Source organism: Solea senegalensis, linkage group LG10 (assembly GCF_019176455.1).
Source record: "Solea senegalensis isolate Sse05_10M linkage group LG10, IFAPA_SoseM_1, whole genome shotgun sequence".
In the NCBI taxonomy this organism is placed as follows: Eukaryota; Metazoa; Chordata; class Actinopteri; order Pleuronectiformes; family Soleidae; genus Solea; species Solea senegalensis.
The window spans coordinates 3384151-3398337 of NC_058030.1; the positions used below are offsets into that span (position 1 = coordinate 3384151).

General features: G+C 40.2%; 1 protein-coding gene and 1 long non-coding RNA gene across 2 annotated transcripts; both read left to right on the top strand.

The window, feature by feature from the left end:
* Positions 1-771: 771 nt before the first annotated feature.
* On the top strand, positions 772-9290 carry map1lc3b (microtubule-associated protein 1 light chain 3 beta). The gene is made up of 4 exons (XM_044036850.1): positions 772-1077; positions 4177-4232; positions 6882-6988; positions 7787-9290. The coding sequence occupies exons 1-4, from the start codon at positions 1038-1040 to the stop codon at positions 7962-7964; spliced, it is 381 nt and encodes a 126-aa protein (XP_043892785.1). The 5' UTR covers positions 772-1037; the 3' UTR covers positions 7965-9290.
* Positions 2637-3984, top strand: LOC122776358. Its single transcript, XR_006361209.1, has 2 exons — positions 2637-3055; positions 3170-3984. It is a non-coding gene; the product is annotated as an uncharacterized LOC122776358 (long non-coding RNA).
* Positions 9291-14187: the final 4897 nt, after the last annotated feature.

Here is a 14187-nt window from a genome sequence, read left to right on the forward strand (position 1 = left end):
GATTTGGACTGAAGTAGGTATTCTTACTCAAGAGTGTAACAACTTCTTATCATAATCTTATTTAATTTAATGCTAGTATTTCAGTTAATTTGAATTGGAATGGATTTCTTCTATTATTTCCTTTCTTTTCTTTATTTTTTAATAGATTTAATAGATAATAGAAGTAGACACTTTTACTCAGATGTGCCACAACTTACCATATCATAATCTCTTATTTAATTGTAGTATTTCAGTTTATTTGGACTAAACAGTGCACGTTTCCTTATTTTTCTTCTTGATTTATTTGAGCTCTCAGCAGTAGTAGCAGTGCTCAAAGTTGTTTTGTTTCTGTTCAGATGATTTTTATCCTCATACTTTCAAAGTTGGAAAGTCTGAGGCGGCATATTTGTTTAATTGCTATATCCTCCTACATTTTCCAGTGGGGATAGTGACTTAGCAGTTCCCAACAAGTGTTTTACTTTAATAAAATAAATAAATAAATAAATAAATAAATAAATAAATAAATAAATAAATAAATAAATAAAGCCTCTGACTCACAGCCAGTCTGGTGACGTCACACGCATTATCAAAGGGCGACATCACACACAGAAAAAAAAGATGAGTCTTACATCTCTATGATACATTCTTACACTTACGGCGTCGTTTAATTTTCAGTCTTTTAATTTAAAAAAAGTCCCTCTTATTTATTTATTATTAATGTCCCTCTGTGGAGTCTTTGGTTCACAGGGTGACGTCACAGGTCAGCTGACCTGGTTTGTTTTGCTCGCTCGAGATAAAAACACAGGCAAAGGAAGGAAGCGACATTAAAACACCCGTCTCCTGACGAGCTGTCCTCGGCTTGTCTTTCGCCCTCCACGGCAACGTCTTTAACCCCGGATCTCCTCCTCTTCTTCGAATTATTTTAGCGTTTTATATAATACGTTTATTTTATTTTTAGTTTTTGTGTCCCAGCCGTCAAGAAGAAGAAGAAGAAGAACAACAACAACAACAACAGCAGCAGCAGCAGCAGCAGCAGCAGCCTCTGACTTTGACGCAGGATGCCTTCAGAGAAAAGCTTCAAACAAAGACGGACATACGGTGAGGTGTCACCTAATATCACACTCAAAAACATTTGGGTTTTTATGACAGTTGACGTCTTTCGTCACGCTGGGGGTTTATTTTTAATCGCCGAGTCACGGCTGATAGCTGCCTTTGTCCCGGAGGAGAGAAGCGATGTTAGCTCTGAGTGCTAATGCTAATTCGGTAAACATCACACTGTAGGTTGGTGTGTGTCTCTATACAGAAGACGGTCTGTGTTGACAGGCCAGAACAACACTACATAACATGACTGCACACACACTCAGATTTCAGACTAGAATGTTTGAATAGAAGTGTCCCAGACTGAGTGTGTTTATGATGTTTTTATCAGCTGTGGTAGAGAAAAAAAAAGTGTTGGTGTCGAAATGCAGGAGGTGCAGGATTGGGGGATGGGAACGAGTATCTGTGTGGACACAGCCATTAGACTCCTTTTTAAATCTAAAGTTTAAACACATTTAAAGTTAAACTCGAGTCTGTGGTTTCATAATAAATGCGCCACATGCTTCCGTAGTGTAGCACTGTTTCTGAAACGTCTACCTCGTAGTACACAGCAAGACCATAAATGTGTCACTAATTTAGTTTTGTTTATAAAGGTGTCCATTTTCTTAGCGTGACTTTCAAAAAAAAAACCCTTCCGTTTTCTCACGTTATGGGTCCGAATTTACACGAGCAGTGCACGTGAGGGCTGGAGAAACATGTGTCACGTGCGTTACGTAAGTTGCTGTAACGGACCCATGATCCATGAGGAGGTGTTTAAAAACTAAACGGTGACTGAGCGACTTCCCCTTCCACTAAATACCTCACTTAGTCAAAAATAAAACACACAATTAAAGTTGTAACTCCTAAAGACTGGATCTAGCGACCCGATCCATACCTGAAATGTGGCTACTTCCTGTCGTAACAGGCTACTTCCTGTCGAAAAATAATTTATGACAGTTGTGGAGTTTTTAAACAGAATTATGTTGTTTTCGTTTTAGCAGTTGGATAATAAATACACACAATGGGTTGGGTTTAGATTTAGGGCTGTAACCTATGATCATTTTTATAATCGATCGTTTATAATTCTCTCGATTAATGGAGTACTTGTTTGTTCATAAAATGTGGATAGTGTTTACCAGAACTGGAAATGATTATGTTCTCAAATGTCTTGTTTTGTCCACAAACCAAAAAATGAGTTAATATTCAATTAATCAAGTCGTTGTTTGAGCCCCAGTTAGGTTTCTTCTTTCCTTGGCGATAACAATGGCAGTAATGGGGGGGAAGTAGCAGCACTTTTGCACATGCGTTGAACAAATTGGGTTATAGTGAAGGATCAGGTTGTCTATTCTGCTACAGAGTGACTGTGTACTTGGACTCAATGTGTACTGATCAGACAGAAGATGTGAGGAGTTTTCTGATATTAGTCACATTATGACGTCCTTATTGGTTGATTTATTTGTGAAGAGAATTAGCTCTTACTTACTTCTAGCTCTTATTTGTACCCAAATGTTTAAATGCACTTTTGTAAGTCGCTTTGGATAAAAGCGTCTGCTAAATGACATGTAATGTAATGTAATTAGGAAGACAATATTTTACTAGTGACCCATGTCAGAAATTGGATTATTGTTGTCCAGTTATTAAAACATTATTTTTATGCTATTGTGTGCTGTGCTATAGGGTAAAAGAACACAAACAAACACACGATAACATCTGTTTTTTGTCGAGACACACTTGGCTCCTGGGTCACATGTTTGCAAAAGAGCCAGGTTTTTACAGCTGTGACCGACGCCCAGATTACCGCGGTCGTTTTGCCACTCTTGTCACGGAGTCTGCATCTTCTCCACTGTGACGTCTCGATGTGCATCGTCCAGCCGACTACATTTGTTCAGTTGAACTGATGTGAAAGTGGAACCACCATCATGCTCTCTACGTGATGTTAGACATGAGTCACTGGAGGAGAAACAAAAAAAGCAGAAAGACAAACTCCTGTACTGGAAATGTGAGATGCGTTGATGGCTTTTTTGTGGTCTTGTGTTTTTAAAAAATCCTGTTGATTTTATGTCCTAAAAGAGATATTAATCAGGTTAATACAGGATTATTGTTGTCCGTGTAGATGTCGTCCGTGTCAGCAGGGCCTCAGTTAACAGTTCCACCCCTAAATCGGTTCAAGTCGCATATTTTCATGACCAAGGAAAGAGCAAGGCCTCTTCCAGCTGTGTCAGGTGATTCTGATTAATTTCCAGATTGTGACAGAACAGAAATTTGTGTGTCTCTGTGTGTGTGTGTGTGCGTGGCACAGACTTTCAGCTCAACTGCTTCCCATTTCAGCATTTTCCTTTTTTTCTACCCTTCTTGACTCAAAGGCTGTTTGTTGCTGAGACTGTTCCTCAAGTAAAGCATGAAAATGGCCGCCTATGGAAAGATAAACATTTGTAATGAGTAGATTAAATCAGACATGCCAACAGTGGTCACATTGACTGTCCTCTTTGCAAACACACAGAACACAATACTGGTCACTGAAAGCTGCAGCTGTCTGACAGATGACAGGGGCCTGTGTTAAAATCAGCTTTATTTACTGATCTCTTTTAGTTTGCCTTAAAACACAGTTACTTGATTCATCGGTGTGGGTGTTTTCTGATTTAGTGGTTTCTTTTCACCATATGACAAAGAAAGGTTTGATGTTGACTTGCTGATGTTTTTTTTGACTGGTCTCTTTTGGTTCCAGGAAACACTGTTACAGTTGATGTTGTCCGTTCAAAGTGCAGAGAGCACGTGTTGTGTTATCTGTTGTTTATTTTTGCTCTGGTTACAAAGCACTTAAATACAGTTAAACCTCAGTTTGCTTTGCCCCAGGTCACCGACGAACAAGTTAACCTTCCCATTAACACCTGTTGTTAAAATGGATGCGATTATTTCTTCTTCTTTTTTTCATGTTTGTTCTGGTTTCCTGTCGCAATTTTTCTTTTTGTGTGTGTGTGTCTGCATCTTCTGTGCAAACGTTGACCTGATTTTGTGTTTTATCAGCTGATGCTCTTGACGTCCTTATCTCTCTGTTGTCTGTGTCAGTGTGTCTCAGGACAAATAACCTTACTTGTTTATTTTTCCTCTTTTTCTCTGCAGAACAAAGAGCCGAGGATGTGCGTCTGATCCGAGAGCAGCACCCTAACAAGATACCTGTGAGTTTAAACACACACACACACACGCACTGACACTGATGATTAATCCCCCTGTGATCACCAAAGGAAATTTATCTTCACGATGTGCATCACTTAGGGACACTACACATTTGCTCAATGGTTCTCAAACTGTGGTACACGGGCTTCCTCTGGCTGTACTCTGATTCTCGTCCTATATAAATATGTGATCAAAGTTGAGCTGAGGAATTTTGACTGTAGGAAATTTAACAAATAACCAAAAAATTATAATAATTAGAGTCACATTATCTCTCGCTCCATCTTAATCTCATTTCACAAGTATATGTGAGGAGGAGGAGGAGGAGGAAGCAAATTATCTAATTGGGAATAAATCTGCCTCCTGTGAAAAGTCTGTAGCTGATTTTGCTCGACCTATTTACACCACTGTATTAGAGCTTAAATAATTAATCGGTTATTAATCGAGTACTAAATTAATTGACAACAATTTTGATCATCGATTAATCAGTCAAAAGCTTTTTTTTTCATGATTAAAAAAAGATTTCTGATTGTTTAAGCTTCTTAAATGTGAGTATTTTCTTAATTTCTTTGCTCTGGATAATAAAGAAATCATTAAAAGTGAATCATTTTGGTTTGTGGACAAAACAAGACAATTGAGAACATCATCATTTCCCACCGATCAACATTTTTTAAGGTTTTCTGATATTTTATGGACCAAACGATTAATCGATTAGAAAGTAATCGACAGATTAATTTATTATAATCGTTCGTTGCAGCTTTACACTGTATTTTAACATCAGTGGTGTTACTTGGTTTAAAAGTGGTTTGAGAACCACTGATTTAGTGAACATTCACATGTAAATGTACCACAGTGGAGCCATAGGCTGGTTCCCATCTGTAGTCCCGAGGTTGGTTAATGTTACATTAACATATAAATACACATGTATAAAGTTCTGCCACAAATAGACATAAAACACACACAACAAAAAATAAAGTGCCATCTAGTGCTGGGCAATGTGGCAAAAAAAAAACAACACACATTATCAGGCTTTCAAATCAGTCAATGTTGATAATTATTTTCTTAAAAAGTTAGATAAACCAGTTAGCAGACAGAGAAGTACTTGCTTACTGAACACAAATTAAAGACAGAACATTCATTGCAATGATGCGTTGTGTCACAGAGGCTGTTTGCACAACACATGAAGCCTTTTTGTTCCTAAAAGGCACTAAAACTTTATTCTTTCATCCAAAAGGTTCTCTATGATGACCTGCATGTGTATGATATTTTGTTTATATGGTGATTATAATTGATATAATGATAATTAAGAGAGTTATTACATGTTTATGGATTAAATGATGAGTTGTTCGGTTCACCAAGAGTTAGACAAGTGTTGAAAAATTATTGTTTTCAAAGTCTCAAGCAAAGAAATGAGAAAATATTCACATCTAAGAAGCTGAAAAATCAGGAAAGCAAACTGTTGGCAATTCACTTTTATTGCTGATGAATTGTTGCAGCTCTACATTATTGTATCATTTTAGAAACGGGTGTAACTGGGTCTAACATGTCAGATGTCATGCGGCTCTCAGCAACAACCGCTCATTAACAAACACACCTCAAGTGTCACCTGACACTTTTGTCATTTTGTGATACGAGTGTCGCAGCAGCAGCAGCAGCCGCAGCCTTCCATCTGCTGCCCCATGTTAGGCCTCTTCTCATCTTTAAAGAGTGTGTGTGTGTGTGTTTCCTGTTCCCCCTCCTGGGGTTATAAATTGCCATGTCATGGTGAGGAGTTAAGACCAGAGGCAGATGCGCTGTGTCACTGTAACATAACTCCATCCAGACAGGAGTGTGGGGGAGGGAGGAGCAGAGGACTCCAACAAGACAGGCTGATTACAGTCCACGCTCAAACTGTATCTGCTTTGGTTTATGCAGCGCACACAGGGCGCAGCGTTCCTCCACACAACCGCAGCCTTTCACTTTCACTCCACCTCTGCTGTTAGTTAACCCTCTTATGACCTGATCATGATAATCAGGCCGCCTGGATTTATTTACATTTTATGGCTGTAGAATTGTCAAAAAATACCCTTTTTCTGCAGCGGTGAGGAGACAAGGTAGTGACGCCCGGCGAGTGAAACTTTAGAGCAGGGGTCTCAAACTCAAATGACCTAGGGGTCACCGACAAATAATAATATTTCACATCATTTCAAAATAAAAGTGTTCTGTTTTGATATGGAATGATTAATACTTCACAATATAAATGAATTTATGATGCAAAAAACATACAGAATTAACGCATGACTTGATATTAAGTGGCGGGGCCGCGAGTTTGAGACCTCTGCTTTTAGAGCGTCTATCCTGTCGCATTGTGCGAGGAAGGACAACGATTTATGACCAAATCAATAGTTTGCCTTTGACCCGCCCCTGTTGTCCACAAACTAAAAAGGATTGATGATAATGATGTCTTTGTTGTTGACGAATCGGTTAATAATCGATTTAATCGCGGCAGAGATTAGGAACAGTCTATGGTTTCTGAAGTTTAAGGTTTTGATTTAAACGTCCTGCTGACTGAACGATTCTGTTATAACATCAGGTTTTTAATAACATGAATAAAAAAGTTGACTGATGATGATGATGATGATGATGATGATGATGATGATGTTTCTCTCCTGCAGGTGATCATTGAGAGATATAAGGGAGAGAAACAGCTTCCCATCCTGGACAAGACCAAGTTCCTGGTGCCGGACCATGTCAACATGAGTGAGCTCATCAAGATCATCAGGTCAACTCCTCTCACCTCGTCACCTTGTCACCTTGTCACCTTTCCTCTGCACTTTCTTCATTTGATTTTTCCATCACTTTCTGTTGCTTCCTTTGTTTTCTTCCTCCTCTTACACTTTCATAACCCTCCCTTGTTCATCATTACCACCATATTCTGGCAGGCTGTGCACTGAGAGGTGTAATGCTGCCCTCTACTGTTCAAAGTTCTTAATCACAGTTCTTTTCTTTTATGCAATCTCCTTGAACTCTTTTCTTTTTTCTCTTCTCATAATCTCTACTCCTTGGTCTAAATTTCCTTTCCTCTTTTCTTGTCTCCTCCCCTCTTTTATATTTTTGTCTTTACCTTGTCTTTTATACCAGCTCCTTTAGCTCTTATTGTCTTCCTTTCCCTCCTTACTTTTCTTCCCCTTTTCCTCTTTCATTTCCTTCCATCATCCCGCCTTCTTTGTCTAAATTTCCTTTCCTCTTTTCCTCCCTTTCTTTATACTGTATTACTTCATTTCGTTTACTTCCCCTCTTCCCTCTTTCCTCTTATAATTTAATTTCCTTCCACCATCTCCTCTTTGTCTAAAGTTCCTTTCCTCTTTTCTCCTCTCCCTTTCTTTATACTGTATTTCTTCTTTTCTTTTCTGTTGCCTCTTTGCTTTTCATCCCTTTTTCCTCTTATAATTTGAATTTCCTTTCACCATCTCCTCCAGTTAAATTCCCTTTCCTTTTTTTTCTCATTTCCTTCATTTATATCTTTCCTTTTTTAACTTTTTACATTTTATTGACCTTTCATTTGGTTTTCCCCCACCAGGAGGCGCCTCCAGCTGAACTCAAACCAGGCGTTCTTCCTGCTGGTGAACGGCCACAGCATGGTGTCCGTGTCGGCCGCCATCTCAGAGGTGTACGAGCGAGAGCGGGACCAGGACGGCTTCCTCTACATGGTTTACGCCTCCCAGGAAACCTTCGGCTCGGCCACAACCGTCCAGTGAACCCACGTCCTTCTCCTTCTTCTCCTTCTCCTTCTTCTCCTTTGTCTTCGTCTTCTTCCACCAGGCCGGCGATTGGACAATTGTAGTTTTAAGCCCCGCCCACACCTCCAGGATTCTTGCTACGAGTCTTTAACGGTAAACGATAATTTCTGCAATGAGAGAAAACCCCCCCTCAAATCAGACCATGACTCGGGCCAACAGTCTCTAACTGTGTGTCTCTGCTTCTGTGTCGTCGTCGTCCTCTTCTGCTGAGTCGGTGGCAGCGCCACCTGCTGGTGGTGTCAGTTATTTTCTTCAGTGTTATGGTTACGTGTCTCCGAGGCTGTAATGTAAACTTGCCGTCTATAGATCCACAGTATACACAGAGATGCAGTGGACGCGTTGCTTTTTGAGACGAGCGCCACAGAATTAAGGGTTCAAAGATTCAGTTGTTTTTAAATGAAGCTTTTTATCACAGGTTCAAGTTTGTTTTTTTCTTTATTTTTATTATTATTATTATTGTTGTTATTATTATTACAGTAACTTGTCAGAGAAATGTAAACACGACCCACGTAAATCCGCGTGTCCCTGCTGTGTGTCTGTGTGTGTCCTGCCTTGTAGCCTATAAAGCGTCTTCTTTAACTGTAAACGGGGGACAAAAAAAAAAGAGTTATTAGGAAACTGCTTTGCTCTTGAAACACATGATTGTAGGTTTGTAAGAAGAAGAAGAGAATGCTGTACAGATAGTGTGGATTTTATGGCTTTGAATACAGTGAGAGTGGAACCAAGTCGATGTTTGGAGGCGAGTGACTGCATGTGTGATGGTTAATGCTGATTGGGGGGGGGGCACGGTTGCGTCTCCTTTTTTATTTTTTAGCAGGTAAACAAAAGTGTGAGCTGTAAATGGATGAAGGCTTCCCGGCTTGCACTTCCCCAGTGTGTTTCTAAAGGAGTGCACTCTAAAAAAACAATTTTCAGTGTCCTGTTAGTCAATAGTTGTGTGCTGCTGTTTTACTCCTTCATCCTCATCATCATCATCACCTCTTTAACAGACATGACGTTTAGCTGTTTTTATATCGCAGTCATTTTATCATCTTGTTTTTATTTAATATCATTTCCATGTTCTGGTTTGTCACCGTCTACCGTATGTATAGCGTTTTTCACCACTGTGTATTTGTGACAGAGGGGTGGAGCCTTTGCTACAGTGCCCTCCTCCTCCTCTGCCTGCTCCTCTGTTCTCACTCGCAAACCCACATGCAAATAGCAATATCACTCAGCCTCCTCTTATGTATTTATGTTGGTATTTTGTAAACAACAGGAATAAACAATAAAGTATGGGAAATAAAAGTGTCTTGTGTCATTACAATCATACACATACTGTACATATGTGTACATATATGTCTATGTATATACGTCCAAAATTGTCATCGACATACTAAACTATGACATTTTTGTCAAATTTTGGACGACATACTAAACTGACATTTTTGTCAAATTTTGGACGACATACTAAACTATGACATTTTTGTCAAATTTTGGACGACATACTAAACTATTTTGTACTACATACTATGACTTTTTTCAGTGATTTTGGAAGACATACTATACTATCACTTTTTTGAGTGATTTTGGAAGACATACTATACTATGACTTATTTGAGTGATTTTTGATGACATACTATACTATGACTTTTTTGAGTGATTTTGGAAGACATACTATACTATGACATTTTTGACTGATTTTGGACGACATACTATACTATGACTTTTTTGACTGATTTTGGACAATATGCTATACTATGACTTTTTTGACTTGGTGACATTGTATACTATGACTTTTTTGAGTTATTTTTGACGACATACTAAACTATGACTTTTTTGAGTGATTTTGGACGACATACTATACTATGACTTTTTTGGGTCATTTTGGACGACAATGTATACTATGACTTTGAAAAAAAAAGTTTGGACACCCCCAGTCAAAAAGCTTAATCGTTTAATCCACCCAACATTTGCAGCAAGAAGCAGGCATGTCCGAAATTTTGCCACAGAATTTCTAGTTCCTCTTTGTTTGCGTCATAATCTTCAGCATCAGACTGTGTAACACATCCTCTGGATGGTTTAGAAACATGGCAGCACAACATGGTGAAAACATGCATTTTTGTAGGGCCACAAAACTCAAAACAATCTTATTTTACAGTGATTATGTACTTATAAAAACATACATTATGGGCAATACAGCATCACATTCCGACCGGGTAAACCCCCCGAACTGTTACACACTGGACACAAAATCAAAACACAGAATGATCCAAAGGGAAAGATAAAAGTGAACAGCAATCTACACTATCAGGTGTAGATGTTGCCATTTCTCCCTCACTACAACTCACTACAAGTCTTGAAAGTCTTGAAAAGTGAGCAACGGCAAGCTACGCTACGAATAAATCTGATAAGACTGCCAATCTATTAAGATGCAAGGTCCTCACCGTGAACCAAAATGTGTTATTTAAATGATTCACAAAGAGCACATGCGGTACAAATCATCCAGAGAGGCAGCAAGAGAGGCAGTGGTGAAAAGTCAAGAAGAAAAATTAACAGATGCTTGATGGAGAAAATGCAGCAGCGTTAGAGTAGAGCACATGAATATGCTGCTGTACTCAACCATCCATCCATCTGAAAAGACTTATTTCTAAGACTACAAAAAACAAATTTATTTTGATGAATAAATTAAGTCAGTCCCTGGCACTTTCATTCACAGAGCGTCAATACTTCAAATGATTGAGAGAAACTTTGGCGGAAGTTACCTGGCTGAAGGAGAGGGAGTTTACGGCGGGATAATGAAAACTACATTAAGAGATGCTCCATCCTTAGTTAGACAGATATCGTGATTATCGATTATCACAGAAACGCATCGTAATATTATTGGTATCGTGGACCGTATGTCTTGTATGGTATCGTGATCCCTATTTTACAGTAATTATACGCTCATACAAACATACATTATAGGTAAAAGAGCATTGAATTTCTCCCAATAAACCCAGCAAAATGTTACACCCTGGTACTTTAATGTACACATTATAATGAAAATACAGAACGGTCCAAACCAAGTATGATAGTGTGAATTGGAACATACTCCAGGACTCCAGGGTTTTCATTTCTCTCACCATGCAAATCAGCTTGCAGTGACTTGAAAGTATAGCTCGAGACAGGTGATCCATCACAGAAGAACTTTTCATCGGCTTTATTATTTCCCCCACTTTATTTCATCATTCCATGGAAATGCAAATCGACTAATCTTTCTGATGGCATGCGGTGTCAGAGTGTGACCCCGGAGTAATTGTATAGTGTGAAAGGTGTCAGTTTCTGCGCGGAGGTTTCCATGCGGTGAGTCTTTATTTTTATCTGCCCGCTGCTTTTATCTGCCCCCAAAAGCTACCACTGTCACCATCTCCATCCAACCTCCTAAAGACACAGCAAGCCCAATTAACCTTCGTCATTACCGCTGCAATAGGCCTTCCGCTCTATCGGAGAGAAGTAGATGGGAAACAGGATGGGGGGGGGAGGGGCGAGGGTGGTGGCGGGAATTGGGCGTAGCTGGGTGGCAGTGCATTAGAGGGAAGGAATAAATCAGAGGAATGAAAAATAACAAAACGCAATTTGTCACAGACATCGTCGGCTTCCGCTCTCCCCTATGAGGAGCGCGGATCCGCGAGGTGAGGCTGGCGTGTCAGCCCAGCTGCTGCGTTTATTTAAATGAGACCCACAGCCTCGTGAAGTGGGACCACGAATGCGTTCAATATGCAGCTCTGCAACCCGCGTGCAAGTCTGGATGAGAGGAGACGCATAGACAAGGCACAGAGAGAGAGAGATGGAGGGATAGTGCGGTGCGAACTGAGGGGGAAAAGAAAGAGAATGAACTGATTTTGGAGTCAACTCCAAAATCGAGGATGTGTATGAGAGGGAGTGGAAGTGAGTGTGGAGGAGGTCTATCGTATTAACGGATCAGTGAGATGCACACAGTGACTGTAAAAGACCAAGAACTTGACAGGAAAAGGGATTTGCTTCATTATTCAGTTTGTCTGTGAATGGAATAAAAGGAGGTCGCTTACAGTTGCCGCATGTGTTTCATCACACGTTAGTGTCTCTTTTTTTTTCTTTGAAGAGACATGCTAAGATTCGCGTCGCTCTTGTGCTATTAGGAGCTTTAGATTGAGGATAAATAACACATCTGTGAGCTTTTAATCAAATATTAATAAGCAGAACGGCTCCATACATGATCCTGATGTATTCCTTTGTAACTATGAACAAGGAAAATAAAGATTTTTCTCCATTTATAGCCTTCAAAAAAGCTTCTTTCATCGCTCGCTCTTTTGTCTTTTTTTTTGCACCAAGGCTTTGGAAAGTCACACTGTGGTAAATCTATTAGCCGCATCACAAATTGAGGCGTACGGTTTTGAAAGCATTAACCATGTAGCTACATGATCTGCTTGCTGTAATGTGTTGAATCTTAGGGGTTTTTTTTGTTTTCATCCATCATTATCCTTTGAGGGTCAAAGGGGGAGCTGGAAGCCATCCCAGTCGACATTGGGTGCGAGGGTGAGAGGCAGTTTATGGCCTGGGCTGGTCGCCAGCCAATCACAGAGACTAACAACCACTCACACTCACAGCCCCATCATTCTTTGTTGTTTTGTATCAATATTTCATCGAGGATCCTTTAACCTTCTCTTTTATCTGCTGTTATTTTAGTCTTGCGCTGAGCGATAGAAACTGTTAGTCTGTTTTTAAAAACAACGCTGGGGTAAAGCAAAGCGATCGGAGCAACAAGTGATTAGAAAGTCAATGAGCATTGTAAGCTCGTCTGAGCAAATACTGGCAGGTGACTTTGCTCCGCTTCAATCCTGGCAACTCCGAGTATTTCATTCCCACAGCAATTTGCTTACTCAGCTCACGGTAATGAACTTGAAGGAACTTGGTGATGTGTCCATCCCTGTTGTGGTTTCTTTTTATGGTATCTATACCATCTGTCTTTGTTTAACATTCATAAAGAACGTTATGTGGATATGGATGTCGCACCAAAATGTCCCACTGGGGCCAAATTAACTTGTAGTGTGTTGTATTCACAGTCTCCAATAAACTTCGCTGCCAATCCTTAATTCTGTGGAATGTGAGTTGAACCATGCAAACCCCCACACAGATAAACCCCGGTCAAGACAGGATTTGAACAAACTCTGAGGTATCAGGAGTGTTCCAGCAAACTAAGGTCTCAATGACATCGACTTTTTGTTGTGTTTTTGTGTTTCTCTAACCCTTGAAAGCAGAACTGTGCAGGATTGTTACCCTAATTTAACAGCTTTAGAGTCATTGTGATGATTAAATGTCTTGTCCTGGGGGAGATTGGCGGCTGTCTCCACTCCCCCTTTTGTCTGTCAGTGGAAAACCAGCTTTGCCAGATCAGGGCTGCCGCCAACCTTGAGTCCTCAGAATCAGGAGGTCTTGCGAGAAACAGCTAGGTACCGGCTATAAGATCAAGGCGGTGATAGCATTATTTTAGGAGGAAGCGAGGAAGAGGAAATGGCTGTCTGTCTGACTGGGGGAGGGGCCACACATGAGTGAACCTCTGACAGGTTTTTTTATTTAATTTTTTTTATTTAAATGGCAAGAATTCAAAAACCACAGAAGCATGTTCACCGGCTTTGTTGGAATCAAATGCACATGGCCAGGAGAGGAGAAGGAAGGGGGAGCGTCAGGGGTGGATGTTTACGGCATTGTCATAAAAATATGTACTCCAAAACTGTAGGGGGAGCTGTGGGCAAAAAAAGAGCACCTCTTTAATCTGGATCAAGTTGATTCTTGTAATAGTTTCTGCATTTGTTATGATGTGGGCCTCTGTAATGCAGAGTGGAGCAAACATGTCACTTTCTAACCTCAGTTCAGTATTACTGTGCCTGACTCTGGCGGTTTGGGTCACTGACTGCAGTGCAAGGGCGGACGTCGAGGTGCGGAGCGGGGAACGAGAGCTGCCCCGTTCTCCCAAGTCCGTGACACGTCAGCTACTTTCTGAGTCGCTGCTATTTTTAAGTGGAGAAAAAAGAAAAAGTTACGACGCAACAATGATTATGCACAACCTAAAAAATGCAAGAGATCATGCATAAACAGTGTGTGTCAGAACATCTGTGTTGTTAAACTTCCCGACATCTGGTCGGTTTCACAAGTGTCAAGCACTTGGGAAATTTGCGTCACACAC

Coding starts and splice junctions, on each gene's coding strand:
- map1lc3b (XM_044036850.1), top strand. CDS start 1,038: ATGCCTTCAGAGAAAAGCTTCAAACAAAGACGGACATACG. Junction 1,078..4,176: donor CAAACAAAGACGGACATACG/GTGAGGTGTCAC, acceptor TTTTCTCTGCAG/AACAAAGAGCCGAGGATGTG. Junction 4,233..6,881: donor AGCACCCTAACAAGATACCT/GTGAGTTTAAAC, acceptor TCTCTCCTGCAG/GTGATCATTGAGAGATATAA.